The sequence below is a fragment of the Artemia sp. Qi Xiang Cuo genome, chromosome 2 (genome assembly GCF_049724085.1).
Source record: "Artemia sp. Qi Xiang Cuo chromosome 2, ASM4972408v1, whole genome shotgun sequence".
Taxonomy (NCBI): Eukaryota; Metazoa; Arthropoda; class Branchiopoda; order Anostraca; family Artemiidae; genus Artemia; species Artemia sp. Qi Xiang Cuo.
In genome coordinates, this window is record NC_142795.1 from 41,497,391 (window position 1) to 41,519,165 (window position 21,775).

Here is a 21,775-nt window from a genome sequence, read left to right on the forward strand (position 1 = left end):
AATCGAATGAGCTGTTTTCGAAGTTTCTACGACAACAAATGGCCATTTCAAAATTAAAATCAGATTCATTTCAAGAAATCACGAGGTGTGGGGGGGATGTATCCCCCCCGGATGTATCCGCCCTCCGAACACTCTGAATCTTAAAAAGAGCAATAGGACTTCTGATTACCAATTCAATGTGCCCCCTTCAAAGGTTATATAAACCCCCTTTCTATATATACCTTATATACCCCCAGTGCATAACTTACAACTCTTGCCCTGAGGGCTGTGAGGGAGGGGGGGTTGTCATTCACAAAGATAGAATTTCCAGACCTTTCAATTACGTTAAACCAAATGGCTATCTTAAAATTTGTATTGGATGTGTTTGGGGAAGTGGTAGGCGTGGGAGGGGAGTTAGTTACCCTCAAACCACTTTCGACTATTGAAAAGGCAACTGGCTCTTTCAATTTCCAATAGAATAACCTGTTTTCGAAGTTTCTTCGACAACAAATGGCCATCTCAAAATCTCTCATCAGATGCATTTCGGGAAAATGTGAGACGGGGGGGGGTCCAGCCCTCGATTACTCTGAATCATAAAAAGGGCACTGGAACATCTAATTTCCAATCAAATGAGCCTATTCCGAAAGTTTTTACGATCATCCTTTCTATATATACCTTATATGCCCCCAGGGCATAACTTATAACACTTGCCCTGAGGGCTATGGGGGATTGTTATCCCAAAAGACATAATTTCCGGACCTTTCAATTACGTTGACCGAAATGGCTATCTCAAAATTTTGATTGGATGTGTTTGGGGAAATGGTGGGAGTGGTAGGGTGGTTAGTTGCTCTCCAATCACTTTTGACTATTAAAAGGGCACCAACCCTTTTAATTTTCAATCGAATGAGCTCTTCTTGAAGTTTCTGCGACAACAAATGACCGTCTCAAAATTTCTACCAGATGCATTTCGGGAAAATACGAGGTATGTGTATGGGGGGGGGGTATTCACCCTCCGAACACTCTGAATCTCAAAAAGATCACTCCTTATTAGCAATTCAATAAGCCCCCTCCGAAGTTTATGCGATCAACCTTCCTGTATAAACCTTAAATGCTCCCAGGGTATAACTTACGACCCTTGCCCTGAGAGCTGTGGGGAGGAGGGGGTTGTCATCCTTAAAGGCATAATTTCCGGATCTTTCAACTACGTTGAACAAAATAGCTATTTCAAATTTCCTATTGGACATGTTGGAACTAAAAGCAAGTGTGGGAGGGGGTTAGTTGTCCTTCAATCACTTTCGACTATTAATCAGGGCACTATACCTTTCAATATCCAATCGAATGAGCCCTTTTGAAGTTTCTACGACAACTCTTTTTTTATAGAAAGTGCCCTGGTCTAAACAAAACAAAAATAAGTAAATAACACATTGTGCCCACATCGCCCTTTACTTAGGCAGCGCTATTGCGCTGCCTATGATCCATGGAAGGTTTTTTTTTTTAACTTGTCGGATATTTTATTTTCTTATACTTCTAAAGAAGGATATCTAAAATAAACGATGCCGATATGTTCACCCCTGGAAACTTCCCTCCCTATGTAAAATTCTCCCCATGAAAAATACCCCAGCAGAAATTCGTCCCCCCCATCTGATAAATGTATGCATACTTCCCAATAACAAATACTGTACGTAAATAATTGGAAAATCGTATAACTTAAAGACCTTTCCCCAGAAGCTGTGGAGGGTCAATTTATCTGGAAAGACACAGTTATTGGGCCATTAAACTCTGCTGAACAAAATGGCTATCTCAGAATTCTGAACGAACGATTTTGAGGAAAAAGGGGCGTGGGAGGGGGTCTAGTTGCCCTCCAATATTTTCGATCACTTCAAAAGGGCACTAGGACTTAATTTCCGTTCCAATGAGCCTTCTTCCGATAGTATAGGATAACTGGGTCGATACGATCACCCCTGGGAAAAAAAACAAAAAAAAAAAAAAAACAACAAATAAACGCGCATCCATGATATTTCTTCTGGCAAAAAATTAAAAAAAGATTACATTTTTGCAGATAAGAGCTTGAAACCTTTAAAGTAGGGTTCTCTGATACGCTGAATCTGATGGTGTAATTTTCATTACGATTCTTTGACTTTTAGGGGGTGTTTCGTCTTTTTTTCAAAAATAAGGCAAATTTTCTCAGGCTCATAGCCTTTCATATGCAAGACTAAACTTAATGAAACTTATATATTTGGAATCAGCATAATATTCCGATTCTTTTCGAATATTTATTGCTATCAAAATACCATTTTTAGAATTTCAGTTACAATTGAGTTACCACAAACTGTTTGATTTACCCCAAATACGAGTCTGAATATAAAATAGTAATTTTTTAACAGCAATGTTAGAGAAAAAGAACTCAGTGCATTTATTTTTTCACAACGAAGCACATTTATCGAAAATAAGCTATGCCAAAAGGGCATAACTCAGGAATGACTTACTATATTAATTTGGAACTTTCAGGAAATGATGCGGGGGATGATCAATTGACCAAAAAGGTAAAATTTGCACGCTACTACTACTATTATTATTACTACCACTACATCTACTGTATCTACAGCAAGTACTACCAAAGCAGAGTATATTGAAGTGAAAACATTAGGAAATGTTGAGGGGAAAGTTGAACTAAATCAGAACAAACTATGTGCATACAGACTAAATATGGGGATATCAGCAATATCTTTTGAACAGCTTACCGTATCAAGCTGAAACTTCTAGGGCATCATGAGGGGGATGTTCAACTGACCAAAAGGCAACATGTGCATACTACTACTGGCATTAACACTGCTACTAGAACTATTAAGGTTGTGGGAATGCGTATGAAGGTGAAAATCTAAGAGATTATTGAAGGGAAGTTTGAACTAAATGAAGACAAACTATGTGTATACGGATTGTCAAAAGGGCGTATCTCAAGAATGTCTCAGGATATTAAGTTGTAACTTTCAGGGAATGCTCAAAGGGGAAGATCAATTGACCAAAAGGCAATATGCAAACGCCACTACTAATAGTTCTACCACTGCTATTACTACTACTGCTCCAACTACTAATCCCATTGCAACTAACACTATTGCTAAGATTAAGATGGAAAATTGAGGAAGTGTTGAAGAGGAAGTTGAATTTACAGGGGATGGGATGTTGAATTGAACATACAGGTTATCAAAAAGACACATCAGGAATATCATAGGAACGACTAATTTTATTAGTCGTAGATTGAAACTTCCCATCATCATGAGGGGGATGTTCAACTGACCAAAAGGCAATATATTAATACTACTGCTGCTACTAGTGCTAGTTCTATTACTGTTATTGCTACCACTAGTCCAACAACCAGTGCTACTAGTACTCCTATTACTACTGCTGCTGCGACCACTATTAAAACTATGGTTAAAGGTATGAAGGTGAAATTTTCAGAAAATATTGAGAGGAGAGGTTGAACGGAATCACAAAACACCGTTTGCATGCAGGTTGTCTTGTCAAAAGAGGGTATCGGCAATATCTTCGGAACGACTTAGTGTGTGAAGTTAAACTAACCAAAAGGCAATATTTGCAACCTACTACTACTACTTCTACTACCACTACTGCTACCACTACTACTACTATTGCTACTGCTACTAAAGCTAAGGCGACTACTAATAATTCTATTGCTACTTCTACTACTGCTGCTAATATTACTATTACTACTACTGCTACTAAAGGTAAGGGTGTTAAGGCAAAAATTTTAGGGAATGTTGAAACAATGTTGAACAAAATCAAAACACACTATGAGCATACAGATTGTAAAGAGAAAGTATCAGCGACACCTAAGTAACGGTTTAAGGTATTAAGTTGAAAATTTCAATGCGCGTTGAAGGGGAGTAGAGTAGTACCTTATACTTTGCATAAAGCTATAGGAATTGCCATGCTATTTGCATAAAGCTCTACACCTTTTCAAAGAGAGTGAGTATCCTCTCAAATGGCCTTACATTTCTATAGAAGCTATAAGAATTACCATGCTATTCTATGTTCCTTCCATTGTTATTCTATGGGACCTCTACACGTGATTAAACACGTTATAAAACTATGTGCTATTTGCTTATGTCCTGTTGGTATGCCCTGGGGACTCGAGGCAGATCCTGGGTATGCCACATGTGTTTAATACTAGCATAAAGTTTATTATATATCCTTGTAAGATATACCAAAGACAGTGAAAAAAAAAGTATGATTAATTGTCTAGACTGAGAGAAAGAGAGACTCAGATAGATCGTTTCGACTATGGCAATTGGCACGCCTGCTAATTTATCCAGTTAAAGTAGTTAAACATTTTCTCATTTGTCTTACTTGAGTCATACGCAAACGATTTAAGTTAAATCAGGAACTGAAAACTTTGTTGATCTCCACTAATTTAATCATCAGCGCAATTTAAGTTTGTTTGTTAAGTTAGTAACTGAAAACCGGGCTTGATGCACACTCCATGTAAACTTCAGTGGAATTTCAGTCTAAACGACTGAAAATTTTGTTTGATGTATACTAATTTTAAACTTCAGTGCATTTAAACTAGTAACTTTCGATATTTTTGATTTTTCACCGTAATTTTACCTGCATCCTGATGGGCACGCCATTTCACAGTCACAGGCATCAAATTCACAGCAGTGACAAAGGGCAAAGCAATGCGACTCGTACTTGCATAGAAATTCCTCACTTTTGACTTCCGATAGTTTTTGAGGCACCTGAAATTGAAAAAAAAGTGTAATGCGCCCCCTTGTCTTGACAGCAAACCCATATAGTTGCAAGAAGTTTCTGGCCAGAAGCTACAATTTATGCTTCTTAGAAGAAGGTTACACCTTAAAACCACAAAACAAAGTTTAGAAATTGTATCTTGAAAAAGTAGTTCCAAAGATTTTAAATTCTGGGCAAATTGGGAATTCCTTATTATGATGTTGTTTTGGATTACAGGCCGTTTCCATTAAACAATACACCTCTTTTAGGCAACATAGCTTAATTAATTACGCTCCTGCAACGTCAATCGTTTCAACTTTTCCTCTTAATGTTTATTAACGCTTGAAATGCCCGGAATATTCACATTATCCATCTAATCACTGGACCCTTTAATATTTTTGTAAAGAGTGCACGGCCGCAACCCCCCCCCCAACCGCAGCACCTGCTCTTTGCCCTAATGATTATGCTTTATGTTCTTGAAGAATTCCTTTTTTTTTAGCCTCTGTTCAGCTTCAAAATCGGGTGTCCGTTTTGGCCGTTCAAATCATTTATTTGACTTTTAATCAGGGTTGCCACCCTGACCTGGAAGAATTTACTAAATCGGAGAGAAAAAATCGTCGATTTTTTCCATCAAGCGTCGATTTTTACTATAGGAGGATAATCGATACGATTTTCACAATCTTTTTTCCTTTTTTCATTCTTTTTTTTCTCTTTTCCTTTTTCTTTCGTTTTCATAGTATGATTGTAGATTCCGAAAACCTACAAGTTCAAAAATCCTTTTTTTGGATATATAAATATATATATATATATATATATATATATATATATATATATATATATATATATATATATATATATATATATATATATATATATATATATATATATATATATATATATATATATATATATCTACTTACTTTTAATTTTTCTCAGCAGGCACCTTTTTACTCAATAAAAATTTTCAAACTGAGGAGATTCACCTAATCACCTTGGGTGGTTGGCTTTTGTTTTGATTCCAATATATTCCCAATCATCACAAATCCAAGTGTCATTATAGCTTCATTTTTAGTTGGTAATATTTGGTACACAGAAAGCTGATTTTGTCGACCTTTAGACGCCGGAAGTGAAGTGTCTGTTTATGAAAATAGGTGACTGCTTGTTTGTCTCTGAGACAGACAAACAAAATTGTAAATTGTAAAACAGACAAGCAAAATTGTAAATTGTCATATTTTTACGATACCTTTTTTCCCTGAATTTATGAAAAATAAAAAAAAAGTTTTATTTACTGTAAGTCATTACCTTTTACTAGTTTTTACTAGATTTCGGGAAATTTACTAGATCCTCTAAATTTACTAGATTTTTTTTTACTAGATCTAGTAAAATCCTACTGACGGTGGCAACCCTGCTTTCAATTCAACAACTTATTACTCACTTGTACTTGTGGCGGAACCAGGCGTTTCTGCATTACCCGGCATCCGGACGAAGCTTCTGAAAGAGGGTCTCCCATGATGGCCGGTTTTGTGTCAATTAATTGAAAAAAAAACAAGTATTTTCAAATTAAAGTAAGAAGCAACATTAAAACTTCAAAACTAACAGAAATTATTATGTATACAAAGGGGTTGCACCCTCCTCAACACCTCGCTCTTCACGCTAAAGTTCTTTAGTACTTTTAAAATACTTCTTATTATTTTAATTACACGAACCTTGTGTTTCAGGAGTTGTTCTTAAGGAACTGAGTCAACATTTAAACTTTAGCGTAAAGAGGGAGGTGTTGAGGAGGAGGAGCCCCCTCATATACGTAATAATTTTAAGTTCGTTTTAAGTTTTAATGTTGCTCCTTATTTTAAGTTGAAAAAACCTGTTTTTTTTGTTTAATTCCAGATCGTTTTTTCTAAATAATGCCAGGAAATCTGGCTCCACCTCCAAGGGAAAATCCCTCTCTCCACGAATATATCCTCTAAACAAAGTGGCTCCCAACCAATTTTTGGCCATGCCCCACCTAGACATTTCTAAAATCCTGATACTCCCCTCGTGATATTTAAATTCTGTCATTCAAAATTTGACATATAATCACCAGAAGGAAGCTTAAAAGACCACTGGTATTTGGTACACCAACTTGGTATAATTTTTTCAGGTCGTCCTCAAGACGTATTTTACACTAATGAAAAATATTGCTTGCATTAAACACCTTTTATACAACGCATGACGTTATTGCAATGTCTTTTTTGCTCTTTAATTTCATACGAATGTGACGTCATTACCATGAAAAATGTTTTTTTTTTTTACTAAATTAAGAATTTTTATTGCTTTAAAGTATATTCAGCCAAATGATGCACGTCCTGCCAATGGCCCACCAAAATATTGCCATGCCCCACAGTGGGGCCTGCGCCCCACGTAGGGAATCACGGCTTTAGACAATTCAATCCCGGTGAAAATTTATCCCGGAAAATTATCCCTAATATCTCCACGCGTAAAATTGAGTCGGCAAAGAGAAAGCAAGAAATATAAAAATAATTTCGTACGGAAATTCTGCTGTGTAAAATTTCCCCTGAAAACTTCCCTCTCCATGGGAAAATTTTCCGCGGGGAAAATTTCACCCAGCAGAAAATTCACCCCCCCCTCGACAAATGTATACACACTTCCCATTAACAAATCCTATGCGTAAACAATGGGCAAATTTTATAACTTAAAAACGTTTCCCCAGGGGCTTCGGGGGGGGGGGTCATGTTATCTCCAAAGGTATAGTTATTAGGCCTTGCAACTAAGCTGAACAAAATGGCTATCTCAAAATTTTGATCGGGCGATTTTGGTTTAAAAAAAAAGGTGTGGGAGGGGACCTAGCTGCCCTCCAATCTTTTTGGTGACTTATAAAAAGGGCACTAGAACTTTTAATTTTCGTTCGAATGAGCCTTTTATTGGTATTCTAGGACCACTAAGTCCATTCGATCACCCCTGGAAAAAAAACACACACACTAAATCAGGCATACGTGATCTTTCTTCTGGCAAAAAAAAACAAAAAATTCTACATTTTTGCAGATAGGAGCTTGAAACTTCTACAGTAGGGTTCTCTGATAAGCAGAATATGATGGTATGATTTTCATTAAGATTCTTTGATTTTTAGGGGGTGTTTATCCACGTTTTCAAAAATCAGGCAAGTTTTATCAGGCTCGTAGCCTTTGATGGTTAACACTAAACTTAATGAAACTTATATATTTGGAATCAGCATAATACGCCGATCCTTTTGATAAATCAATTGATATCGAAATTCCGTTTTTTAGAGTTTCGGTTTCTATCGAGTCGCGTCGTTCCGTACTTAGTTTGTTACACGAACTGTGTGTTTCCACAAGCAAATAGCTTACTTATATATAACAGAAAGAAACTACATTTTAAATGGATAACACAAAATTATCTCTCCCAAGTACTTTTCTTTTTGAGGGGAACTTGAACAGCAAATCACGTAATCTTTTAATTAAGTAGACAACAATAATCTAGACTGGATCACGAAAGAAAGCGATACTAAAACCGGTGAATGAAAAGAAGTCAATTTAACGCTGGATATGCACTAGCAGAGGTAAATATTTTCCATTAGAAAGACCTTCCCTTTATTGTGTTTCTAAGTGTACTAATAAAGCCTAGAAATGAAAGACACATAATTATATTTTAAGATTATTTCAAGCTATTTTCCTACGTATAAAAGTTATTTATGGTACAATTTGCAAATAGACCTTTAACAGCTCTTTTGCTTATACAAAGGTAAGAATATTTGGGTTAGTTTTCAAGTTATTCAGCGAAAAAATATTTAAATCAAATACTTTTTCCTTTTGTTGCTCGTGTGTAGTTGATATTTTATTGATGTGCCCTCTTGCGTGGCACATTAAGCATATGTGTAAAATAAATAAAATAGATACGAACATGTACATTTCACTTAACCAACGCTCTAGGAAGGACCAACAATTTTTACAGGGAGGGGACGGACTATCCTTAAGAAGGTATTTCCTGAAACTACAAAAAAAAAGTTAAATTGCTTGAAAAATATAGAGAACACATCAAAATTCATTAGAATTAGGAGAAAAGAAATTGAGTATCCAGCCATCCCTGCTTATGTTCCTTGGAAGTTAAAATTGTGTTAGTAGCCCAATATATTCAGGATTTTGTCAATTTTGGCATATTTTAAAAGAAATCCTCCAGGAAAACCATTGGTTAACGACCAATACTTGATTCTGTGCGAATAACTTAACTTTAAAAGCTGCAATCTTAAAGGCTGCAGTTTTTTGTCAAAGACGTCATTTCAGTTTGCTCCGAAAAAGGACACAAGCCCAGAATTTTTCTAATTTAAGTACACAATGAAATGTCTGTATCATAGGCAGCGCGCTAGCGCTGCCTAAGTAAAGAACGATGTAGGCACAATGTGTTTTATTTTTCTCCATACCCGAGCACTTCGTATCGAAGGAGTTGTCGTAGAAACTTCGAAAAGGGCTCATTCGATTGGAAATTGGAGTGGCTAGCGCCTTTTTTAATAGTCGAAAGTGATTAGAGGGTAACTAGCCCCCCCCCACGCCGATCATTCCCCCAAACACATCCAATCAAAATTTTGAGATAGCCATTTTGTTCAGCGTGGTTGATTTCCAGATAGAAAATATGTTTTTGAGGAGGACACTCACCCACAACCCTCGGGGCAAGGGTTTTAAGTTATGCCCAGAGGGCATATAAGAACGATGTTGGCACAATGTACTAGGCTATTTATCATTTTTTTCCTTTAGGGCAGGGCACTTCATATGGAAGGCGTCGTCGCAGAAACTTCAAAAGGGGCTCATTCGATTGGAAATTGAGAGTTCTAGTGCCCTTTTTAATAGTCTAAAGTGATTGAAGGGCAACTAGTCCCCCCCCCCACGCTCATCATCCCCCAAACACATCCAATCAAAATTTTGAGATAGCCATTTTGTTCAGCGTAGTTGATTTCCTGATAGAAAATATGTTTTTGAGGAGGACACTCCCCGAGAACGCACAGGGTAAGGGTTTTAAGTTATGCCCTGGGGGCATATAAGTAGAAAGGCCTCTATTGATCGTGACATGACACCAAATATGGGCATAGAGTCCCTAGGGAGAACACGTAGTAATGTCAGTCCCACGCCCACACCAAATATGGGCATAGAGTCCCTAGGGAGAACACGTGGTTAATCAATTTGGAACACCTGTGCTGTCAGTCATTAATCAAATTGTTTCCGGGCAAAGTTTAATAATGTCTGACAGGTACTGCTCCAGGAATAGATCCAAGTCATTAATGTCTTTGCCTCGGAAACAATTCTACTGGTCGAACTCCAAAACATATTAATAACCAAACGCCATGGAAACAATTCTCCAAGAAACATCTTAGCGATGAATAGATTTAGCGCGGGAATCAGGTTTCTCAGTAATTTGAAATGTGACAGCGCAAAGATGCCGAAAAACAAAAGGAACACGCTGAAATTATGTTTAGGAGTTATTTGGGCGAAACCGTTTTAGACATTTTATGGAATAATTTCGGCAAAGAAGTTAGAGACATTTTAAAAGATGATTTTAAAAGATTATTTTAGAAGAGGATTTAAGGGTGAAACTCTGTGGTCGTTATAATACACAAGTTGTATTTGAACAGTGTCGTGAGGTCCCCTACCCCCACCCCCAAGGGCTCCGCTCCCCCCAACCCCCCCCCCCAAAAAGCCCTGGGACCTCAAAGGTCCCCCCTCCCTCCCCCCATTTTTTTAAAATAACTTGAATTTTTTTAACATGGCATTTTTTTTAACTTTCTTACGTATCTTAAAATTACATGAAATATGCTTACGGCTCTACCAATCGTTCTCTGTGCTTGTTTATAGACACGACGTGGCTTTCCCACTGGTACTCTATGCCAGGTTATCGACACTACCTAGTTTATTGCATGCATTAAATCAGTATTTTTTGCGCAGTGGAAGAATAAACACACAATTCATATCTGTAAAAAAGTGAAGATGAATTATTCGACGAAAGTATGTGCACATGATAAAATCATCGTCGTGTTGAATGCTGACAAGGATAAATACCTGGACTATGAAACGAGTGCAAGTGGTAACACTATTGGAAATGTATGCATACGTTGTCATGACAGCGAGAAGTTAGATTTCTTTGGAGTACCCAAAAATTTCAATCGTTTAAACGGTGGATATGCAAGAGTAACATTACCAGAGAAATTAGTGTTCAAAGAGAATGCAAACTTAAAAATAATTGTCGATGATCGGGGACAACTCCTGGCTACTGTTGCTGGTAACACATTACCTGTTGATACATCCTATCATCATCTTTCTGGTATTAGCATTTTAAAGAGAACAAGAAGAAGACAAGCATACTCCTGCACTAATGTCATTAATCATATCTTGTCAATGTGCCAAAACTGCTATCTATGTAAAAATAATGTGACAACAGACAGTGAAATCGCAGGCAGAATAAAAAGGACACTAGCAGACAATATCATCAATGAATATAAAGATGAATTGACGGAAAGTGAAGCAAAAGTGTACTAATAATGTATAATAATGTATTTAACATATTTTTATATTAATATTCTACATGTCGTTATTTCATTAAAAATATCTTATGCATTATTTTGTTAAGTGTTCATTATTTTTAGGTTATGCTAGAACGTCAAACGTTCAGAATATCTATTAAAAAGGTCAGAGATGTAAGAAAAAGAATTTTTAGAGATAAAAATACTGCTAGCAAGCTCAATTTTTCATAAAAGATAGAAAAGTTCAAGTTGTCTTCTGAATTTTACCAAAGAACACAATTCGAGTCTAATTTCACCAGAGAAAATAAAAAGCTTCCACTTCAGTTTTAAGTTTACCAAGACATAAAAAATTTAAAGTTCACTTCTAAATTTTTCCATAGAAGATAGGAAAAGTTATACTATGGTTATGATTAATTTCCATGAAGATAAAAAGTTTCACTTTAATTCTAAAGTTTCTTAAATTCAATTATGACCTTTCTCAAAGAATCAGATTTAAAGTTTTGTTCCAAATATTTTCCCGGAAGAAGAAAAGTTCAACTTCGATTCTGAATTTTCTCAATGAAAATGAAATAAGTTATTGATCAACTCTATTTTCCCAAAATAATATAAAAATTTTCCACTTCAGTTCATATCTTTATCAAAGAGATGAAAAATTTAAAATACTCTTCCAACTTTTTTATAGAAGATAGAAAAGTTCAAGTTATCTTCTGAATTTTACGAAAGAACAAAATTCAATTCTAATTTCTCCAAAGAAAATAAAAAGCTTCCTCATCAGTTTTAAGTTCACCAAGACATAAAAATTTTAAGTTCAGTTCTAAATTTTTCCAAAGAAGATAGGAAAAGTTATACTATGTTTGTGATTATTTTCTATGAATATAAAAAGTTTCACTTTAATTCTAAATTTTCTTAAATTCTGTTCCGACTTTTCTCAATGAGATAAAAAAATTTTAAGTTCTGTTCCAAATATTTTCTCTGAAGAAGAAAAGTCCCAAAACATAAAAAATTTAAAGTTCACTTCTAAATTTTTCCATAGAAGATAGGAAAAGTTATACTATGATTGTGATTATTTTCCATGAAGACAAAAAGTTTCACTTTAATTTTAAATTTTCTTAAATTCAATTCCGACCTTTCTCAAACAGATGAAAAAATTTAAAGTTCTGTTCCAAATATTTTCCCGGAGGAAGAAAAGTTCAACTTCGATTCCGAATTTTCTCAATGAAAATGAAATAAGTTATTGATCAATTCTATTTTCCTAAAATAATATAAAAATTTTCCCACTTCAGTTCAGATTTTTTTCAAAGAGATGAAAAATTTTTAAATACTGTTCCAAATTTTTAATAGAAGATAGAGAAGTTCAAGTTCTCTTCTGAATTTTACCAAAGAACACAATTCAATTCTAATTTCTCCAGAGAAAATAAAAAGCTTCCTCATCAGTTTTAAGTTCTCCAAGACATAAAAATTTAAAGTTCAGTTCTAAATTTTTCCATAGAAGATAGGAAAAGATATACTATGATTGTGATTATTTTCTATGAAGATAAAAAGTTTCACTTTAATTCTAAATCTTCTTAAATTCAGTTCCGACTTTTCTCGAAGAGATGAAAAAATTTTAAGTTCTGTTCCAAATATTTTCCCGGAAGAAGAAAAGTCCCAAGACATAAAAAATTTAAAGTTCACTTCTAAATTTTTCCATAGAAGATAGGAAAAGTTATACTATGATTGTGATTATTTTCCATGAAGATAAAAAGTTTCACTTTAATTTTAAATTTTCTTAAATTCAATTCCGACCTTTCTCAAACAGATGAAAAAATTTAAAGTTCTGTTCCAAATATTTTCCCGGAAGAAGAAAAGTTCAACTTCAATTCTGAATTTTCTCAATGAAAATGAAATAAGTTATTGATCAATTCTATTTTCCTAAGATAATATAAAATTTTCCCCTTCAGCTCAGATTTTTCTCAAAGAGATGGAAAAATTTTAAATACTGTTCCAAATTTTTCAAAAAAAAAAGAAAAGTTCAAGTTCTCTTCTGAATTTTATCAAAGACCACAATTCAATTCTAATTTCTCCAGAGAAAATAAAAAGCTTCCTCATCAGTTTTAAGTTCTCCAAGACATACAAATTTAAAGTTCAGTTCTAAATTTTTCCATGGAAGATAGGAAAAGATATACTATGATTGTGATTATTTTCTATGAAGATAAAAAGTTTCACTTTAATTCTAAATTTTCTTAAATTCAGTTCCGACTTTTCTCAAAGAGATGAAAAAATTTTAAGTTCTGTTCCAAATATTTTCCCGGAAGAAGAAAAGTCCCAAGACATAAAAAATTTAAAGTTCACTTCTAAATTTTTCCATAGAAGATAGGAAAAGTTATACTATGATTGTGATTATTTTCCATGAAGATAAAAAGTTTCACTTTAATTTTAAATTTTCTTAAATTCAATTCCGACCTTTCTCAAACAGATGAAAAAATTTAAAGTTCTGTTCCAAATATTTTCCTGGAAGAAGAAAAGTTCAACTTCAATTCTGAATTTTCTCAATGAAAATGAAATAAGTTATTGATCAATTCTATTTTCCTAAGATAATATAAAATTTTCCCCTTCAGATCAGATTTTTCTCAAAGAGATGAAAAAATTTTAAATACTGTTCCAAATTTTTCATAGAAGATATAAAAGTTCAAGTTCTCTTCTGAATTTTACCAAAGAACAAAATTCAATTCTAATTTCTCCAGAGAAAATAAAAAGCTTCCTCATCAGTTTTAAGTTCACCAAGACATAAAAATTAAAAGTTCAGTTCTAAATTTTTCCATAGAAGATAGGAAAAGTTATACTATGATTGTGATTATTTTCTATGAAGATAAAAAGTTTCACTTTAATTCTAGACCTTTCTCAAACAGATGAAAAAATTTAAAGTTCTGTTCCAAATATTTCCCCGGAAGAAGAAAAGTACAACTTCGATTCTGAATTTTCTCAATGAAAACGAAATAAGTTATTGATCAATTCTATTTTCCTAGAATAATATAAAATTTTCCACTTCAATTCAGATTTTTCTCAAAGAGATGAAAAAATTTGAAATACTGTTCCAAATTTTTCCTAGAAGATAGAAAAGTTCAAGTTCTCTTCTGAATTTTACCAAAGAACATAATTCAATTCTAATTTCTCCAAAGAAAATAAAAAGCTTCCACTTCCATTTAAAGTTCACGAAGACATGAAAAATTTAAAGTTCACTTCTAAATTTTTCCGTAGAAGATAGGAAAAGTTATACTATGATTGTGATTATTCTCCATGAAAATAAAAAGTTTCACTATAATTCTAAATTTTCTTAAATTCAATTCCGACCTTTCTCAAAGAGATGAAAAAATTTAAAGTTCTGTTCCAAATATTTTCCCGGAAGAAGAAAAGTTCAACTTCGATTCTGAATTTTCTCAATGAAAATGAAATAAGTTATTGATCAATTCTATTTTCTTAAAATAATATAAAAAGTTTCCACTTCAGTTCAGATTTTTTTCAAAGAGATGAAAAAATTTAAAATACTGTTCCAAATTTTTCATAGAAGATAGAAAAGTTCAAGTTCACTTCTGAATTTTACCAAAGAACACAATTCAATTCTAATTTCTCCAGAGAAAATAAAAAGCTCCCACCGATTATTTTCCATGAAGATAAAACGTTTCACTTTAATTATAAATTTTCTTAAATTCAGTTCCGACTTTTCTTAAAGAGATGAAAAAATTTAAAGTTCTCTTCCAAATATTTCCCCGGAAGAAGAAAAGTTCAACTTCGATTCTGAATTTTCTCAATGAAAATGAAATAAGTTATTGATCAATTCTATTTCCCCAAAATAATATAAAATTTTCCACTTCAATTCTGATTTTTTTCAAAGAGATGAAAAAATTTTAAATACTATTCCAAATTTTTCTTAGAAGATAGAAAAGTTCAACTTCACTTCTTAATTTTACCAAAGAACACAATTCAGTTCTAATTTCTCCAGAGAAAATAAAAAGCTTCCACTTCAGTTTTAAGTTCACCAAGACAAAAAAAATTTAAAGTTCAGTTCTAAATTTTTCCGCAGAAGATAGGAAAAGTTATAATATGATTGTGATTATTTTCCATGAAGATAAAAAGTTTCACTTTAATTCTAAATTTTCTTAAATTCAGTTCCGACTTTTCAAATAGAGATGAAAAAATTTAAAGTTCTGTTCCAAATTTTTCATAGAAGATAGGAAAAGTTATACTTTAATCGTGAATATTCAAGTTCTCTTCTGAATTTTACCATAGAACACAATTCAATTCTAATTTCTCCTGAGAAAATAAAAAGCTTCCACTTCAGTATTAAGTTCACCAAGACATAAAAAATTTAAAGTTCAGTTCTAAATTTTTCCGCAAAAGATAGAAAAAGTTATAATAAGATTGTGATTATTTTCTATGAAGATAAAAAGTTTCACTTTAATTATAAATTTTCATAAATTCAGTTCTGACTTTTCTCAAAGAGATGAAAAAATTTAAAGTTTTATTTCAAATATTTTCCCGGAAGAAGAAAAGTTCAACTTCGATTCTGAATTTTATCAATGAAAATGAAATAAGTTATTGATCAATTCTATTTCCCCAAAATAATATAAAAAGTTTCCACTTCAGTTCAGATTTTTCTCAGAGAGATGAAAATAATTTAAATAGTTTTCCAATTTTTTGATAGAAAAGTTCAAGTTCTCTTCTGAATTTTACCAAAGAACATAATTCAATTCTAATTTCTCCAGAGAAAATAAAAGGCTTCCACGTCAGTTTTAAGTTCACCAAGACGTTTTAAGTTTTAAAAAGACGTTTTTTCAGTTTTAAGTTCTATCATCAATGAAAAATTTGGAACAGTATTTAAAATTTTTCATCCCTTTGAAAAAAAATCTGAACTGAAGTGGAAACTTTTTATATTATTTTGGGGAAATAGAATTGATCAATAACTTATTTCATTTTCATTGAGAAAATTCAGAATCGAAGTTGAACTTTTCTTCTTCCGGGAAAATATTTGGAGAAATGTTTCTAATTATTTATTAATATTTATTTATACCTAACCTACCCTATTGTTTTTGATGGTTAAATGAATGAACTGAATTTATGAAAAATTAGAAATAAAGTGAAACTTTTTATCTTCATGGAAAATAATCACAATCATAGTATAGCCATTCCTATCTTCTATAGAAAAATTTAGAATTAAACTTTAAATTGTTTATGTCTTTGAGAAATTAGGAACTGAAATGGAAGCTTTTTCCTTTTCATTGGTAAATTTCAGAATTGAGCTAATTTTTTTCACTTCTCTAAGAAAATTCAGAAGAGAACTTGTACATTTTGCACTTCTTCGAGAATATTATAATTCGAGAAATTAAAGTGGAGCTCCGTATCTTCATGAAGAATATTCACAATCAAAGTATAACTTTTCCTATCTTCTATGAAAAATTTGGAACAGAACTTTAAATTTTTTCATCTCTTTGAGAAAAGTTGGAACTGAATTCAAGAAAATTTAGAATTAAAGTGAAACTTTTTATCTTCATAGAAAATAATCACAGTCATAGTATAACTTTTCCTATCTTCCACGGAAAAATTTAGAGCTGAACTTAAAATTTCTTATGTTTTGGTGAACTTAAAACTGAATTGGAAGATTTTTTTTTCTCTGGAGAAATTAGAATAGAATTGTGTTCTTTGGCAAAATTTAAACGAGAACTTTAATATTCAGAATCAAAGTATAACTTTTCCTATCTTCTATGAAAAATTTGGAACATAACTTTAAATTTTTTCATCTCTTTGTGAAAAGTCGGAAGTGAATTTAAGAAAATTTAGAATTAAAGTGAAACTTTTGATCTTCATGGAAAATAATCGCAATCATAGTATAACTTTTCCTATCTTCTATGGAAAAACTTAGAACTGAACTTTAAATTTCTTATGTCTTGGTGAACTTAAAACTGACGTGGAAGCTTTCTATTTTCTCTGGAGAAATTAGAATTGAATTGTGTTCTATGGTAAAATTCAGAAGAAAACTTGAACTTTTCTATCTTCTATAAAAAATTTGGAACAGTATTTAAAATTTTTTCATCTCTTTGAAAAAAATCTGAACTGAAGTGTAAACTTTTTATATTATTTTGGGGAAATAGAATTGATCAATAACTTATTTCATTTCCATTGATAAAATTCAGAATTGAAGTTGAACTTTTCTTCTTCCGGGAAAATATTTGGAATAGAACTTTAAATTTTTTCATCTCTTTGAGAAAAGTCGGAACTGAATTTAAGAAAATTTAGAATTAAAGTGAAACTTTCTATCTCCATAGAAAATAATCACAATCATAGTATAACTTTTCCTATCTTCTGCGGAAAAATTTAGAACTGAACTTTAAATTTTTTATGTCTTGGTGAACTTAAAACTGAAGTGGAAGCTTTTTATTTTCTCTGGAGAAATTAGAATTGAATTGTGTTCTTTGGTAAAATTCAGAAGAGAACTTGAATATTCACGATCAAAGTGTAACTTTTCCTATCTTCTATGAAAAATTTGGAACAGAACTTTAAATTTTTTCATCTCTATTTGAAAAGTCGGAACTGAATTTAAGAAAATTTAGAATTAAAGTGAAACTTTTTATCTTCATGGAAAATAATCACAATGATAGTATAACTTTTCCTATCTTCTACGGAAAAATTTAGAACTAAACTTTAAATTTTTTATGTCTTGGTGAACTTAAAACTGAAGTGGAAGCTTTTTATTTTCTCTGGAGATATTAGAACTAAATTGTGTTCTTTGGTAAAATTCAGAAGAGAACTTGAACTTTTCTATCTTCTAAGAAAAATTTGTAATAGTATTTAAAATTTTTTCATCTCTTTGAAAAAAATCAGAATTGAAGTTGAAAATTTTATATTATTTTAGGAAAATAGAATTGATCAATAACTTATTTCATTTTCATTGAGAAAATTCAGAATCGAAGTTGAACTTTTCTTCTTCCGGGAAAATATTTGGAATAGAACTTTAAATTTTTTCATCTCTTTGAGAAAGGTCGGAATTGAATTTAAGAAAATTTATAATTAAAGTGAAACTTTTTATCTTCATGGAAAATAATCTGTGGAAGCTTTTTATTTTCTCTGGTGAAATTAGAATTGAATTGTGTTTTTTGGTAAAATTCAGAAGTGAACTTGAACTTTTCTATCTTCTATGAAAAATTTGGAACAGTATTTTAAATTTTTTCATCTCTTTGAGAAAAATCTGAACTGAAGTGGAAACTTTTTATATTATTTTGGGAAAATAGAATTGATCAATAACTTATTTCATTTTCATTGACAAAATTCAGAATCGAAGTTGAACTTTTCTTCTTCCGGGAAAATATTTGGAACAGAACTTTAAATTTTTTCATCTCTTTGATAAAGGTCGGAATTGAATTTAAGAAAATTTAGAATTAAAGTGAAACTTTTTATCTTCATGGAGAATAATCACCATCAGTATAACTTTTCCTATCTTCTACGGAAAAATTTAGAAGTGAACTTTAAATTTTTCATGTCTTGGTGAACTTAAAACAGAAGTGGAAGCTTTTTATTTTATTTGGAGAAATTAGAATTGAATTATGTTCTTTGGTAAAATTCAGAAGAGAACTTGAACTTTTCTATCTTCTAGGAAAAATTTTGAACAGTATTTCAAATTTTTTCATCTCTTTGAGAAAAATCTGAATTGAAGTGGAAAATTTTATATTATACTAGGAAAATAGAATTGATCAATAACTTATTTCGTTTTCATTGGGAAAATTCAAAATTGAAGTTGTACTTTTCTTCTTCCCGGAAAACATTTGAAACAGAACTTTAAATTTTTTCATCTGTTTGAGAAAGGTCGGAATTGAATTTAAGAAAATTTAGAATTAAAGTGAAACTTTTTATCTTCATAGAAAATAATCACAATCATAGTATAACTTTTCCCATCTTCTATGGAAAAATTTAGAACTGAACTTAAAATTTTTATGTCTTGGTGAACTTAAAACTGATCAGGAATCAGGAAATACCGGAAAGATGATGATAGGATGTATCAACAGGTAATGTGTTACCAGCAACAGTAGCAAGGAGTTGTCCCCGATCATCGACAATTATTTTTAAGTTTGCATTCTCTTTGAACACTAATTTCTCTGGTAATGTTACTCTTGCATATCCACCGTTTACACGATTGAAATTTTTGGGTACTCCAAAGAAATCTAACTTCTCGCTGTCGTGACAACGTATGCATACATTTCCAATAGTGTTACCACTTGCACTTGTTTCATAGTTCAGGTATTTCTCCTTGTCAGCATTCAATACGACGATGATTTTATCATGTGCACATACTTTCGTCGAATAATTCATCTTCACTTTTTTACAGATATGAATTGTGTGTTTATCCTTCCACTGCGCAAAAAATACTGATTTAATGTATGCAATAAACTAGGTAGTGTCGATAACCTGCCATAGAGTACCAGTTGGAAAGCCGCGTCGTGTCTATGAACAAGCACAGAGTACGATTGGTAGAGCCGTAAGCATGTTTCATGTCATTTTAAGATGCGTAAAAAAGTTAAAAAATGCCATGTTAAAAAAATTCAAAAGTTATTTTTAAAAAATAGGGGGAGGGGGGACCTTTGAGGTCCCGAGGCTTTTTGGGGTGGGGGGGGGGGGGCTCGGCGCCCTGGGGGGTGGTGGTAGGGGACCTCACGACACTGTTCAAATACAACTTGTGTATTATAACGACCACAGAGTTTCACCCTCAAATCCTCTTCTAAAATCATCTTTTAAAATCATCTTTTAAAATGTCTCTAACTGTTTCGTCGAAATAATTCCATAAAATGTCTAAAATGGTTTCGCCCAAATAACCCCTAAACGTAATTTCAGCGTGTTCCTTTTGTTTTTTGGCATCTCTGCGCTGTCACATTTCAAATTACTAAGAAACCTGATTCCCGCGCTAAATCTATTCATCGCTAAGATGTTTCTTGGAGAATTGTTTCCATGGCGTTTGGTTATTAATATCTTTTGGAGTTCGGCCAGTAGAATTGTTTCCGAGGCAAAGACATTAATGACTTGGATCTATTCCTGGAGCAGCACCTGTCAGACATTATTAAACTTTGCCCGGAAACAATTTGATTAATGACTGACAGCACAGGTGTTCCAAATTCCCAATCGCTTTGATTAACCACGTGTTCTCCCTAGGGACTCTATGCCCATATTTGGTGTGGGCGTGGGACTGACATTACTACGTGTTCTCCCTAATGACTCTATGCCCATATTTGGTGTGGGCGTGGGACTGACATTACCACGTGTTCTCCCTAGGGACTCTATGCCCATATTTGGTGTCATGTCACGATCAATAGAGGCCTTTCTACTCATATAAGGTTTTTATAGAAGGCGTTGTCGTAGAAACTTCAAAACAGGCTCATTCGATTGGAAATTCGAAAGGCTAGTACCCTTTTTAATAGTCGAAAGTGACTGGAGGGCAACTAGCCCCCACGCCAATCATTCCCCCAAAAATATCCGATCAAAATTTTGAGATAGCCATTTTTTTCAGTGTAGTTGATTTCCAGATAGAAAATATATTTTTGGACACTCCCCCACAACCCTCAGGGCAAGGGTTTTAAGTTTTGCCCTGGGGGCCCATAAGGTTTTTATAGAAGGTGTTGTCGTAGAAACTTCAAAAAAGGCCCATTCGATTGGAAATTCAAAGGGCTAGTGCAATTTTTAATAGTCAAAAGTGATTGGAGGGCAACTAGCCCCCCCCCCACGCCCATCATTTTCCGAAACACATCCAATAAAAATTTGAGATAGCCATTTTGTTCAGTGTAGTTGATTTCCAGATAGAAAATATATTTTAGAGGAGGACACTCCCTCAGAGCGCACATGGCAAGGGTTTTAATTTATGCCCTGGGGGCATATAAGATCTTTAAAGAAAGCGTTGTCGTAGAAACTTCAAAGAAACTTATTTGATTGGAAATTCACATGGCTAGTGCCCGTTGTAATAGTCGAAAGTGACTGGAGGGCAACTAGCCCCCCCCCACGCCCATCATTCCCCCAAATACATGCAATAAAAATTTCGAGATAGCCATTTTGTTCAGCGTAGTTGATTACCAGATAGAAAATATTTTTTTGAGGAGGACACTCCCCCACAACCATTAGGGCAAGGATTATAAGTTATGCCCTGGGGGCATATAAGGTTTTTATTAAAATAGTTGTCGTAGAAACGTCAAAAAAGGCTCATTCGATATGAAACTCGAAGGGCTAGTGCCCTTTTTAATAGTCGAAAGTGATTTGAGGGCAACTAACCCACCTCTCACGCCCACCTTTTCCCAAATACATCCAATCAAAATTTTTAGATAGCCATTTTATTCAACGGAGTTGAAAGTTTAGGATATTAGATCTTTAAGGATGACAACCCCCCCCCCCACAACCGTCAGGGCAAGGACCATAAGTTATGCCCTGGGGGCATCCAAAGTTTTTGTTGAACTCGTTGTTGTAAATTTGTCATTAAGACACATTGAATTAGAAATTGAAAGGACTAGTGCCTTTTTTAATAGCTGAAGG

General features: G+C 33.2%; 1 protein-coding gene across 1 annotated transcript in view; it reads right to left on the reverse strand.

Moving 5' to 3' along the window:
• Positions 1–21,775, reverse strand: part of LOC148955238 (uncharacterized) — a 92,296-nt gene that overhangs the window by 18,876 nt on the left and 51,645 nt on the right. The window contains exon 3 of the mRNA XM_089101111.1: positions 4,600–4,730. Within this exon, the coding sequence (XP_088957237.1) occupies positions 4,600–4,730 (131 nt within the window). The remainder of the gene's footprint in view (positions 1–4,599; positions 4,731–21,775) is intronic.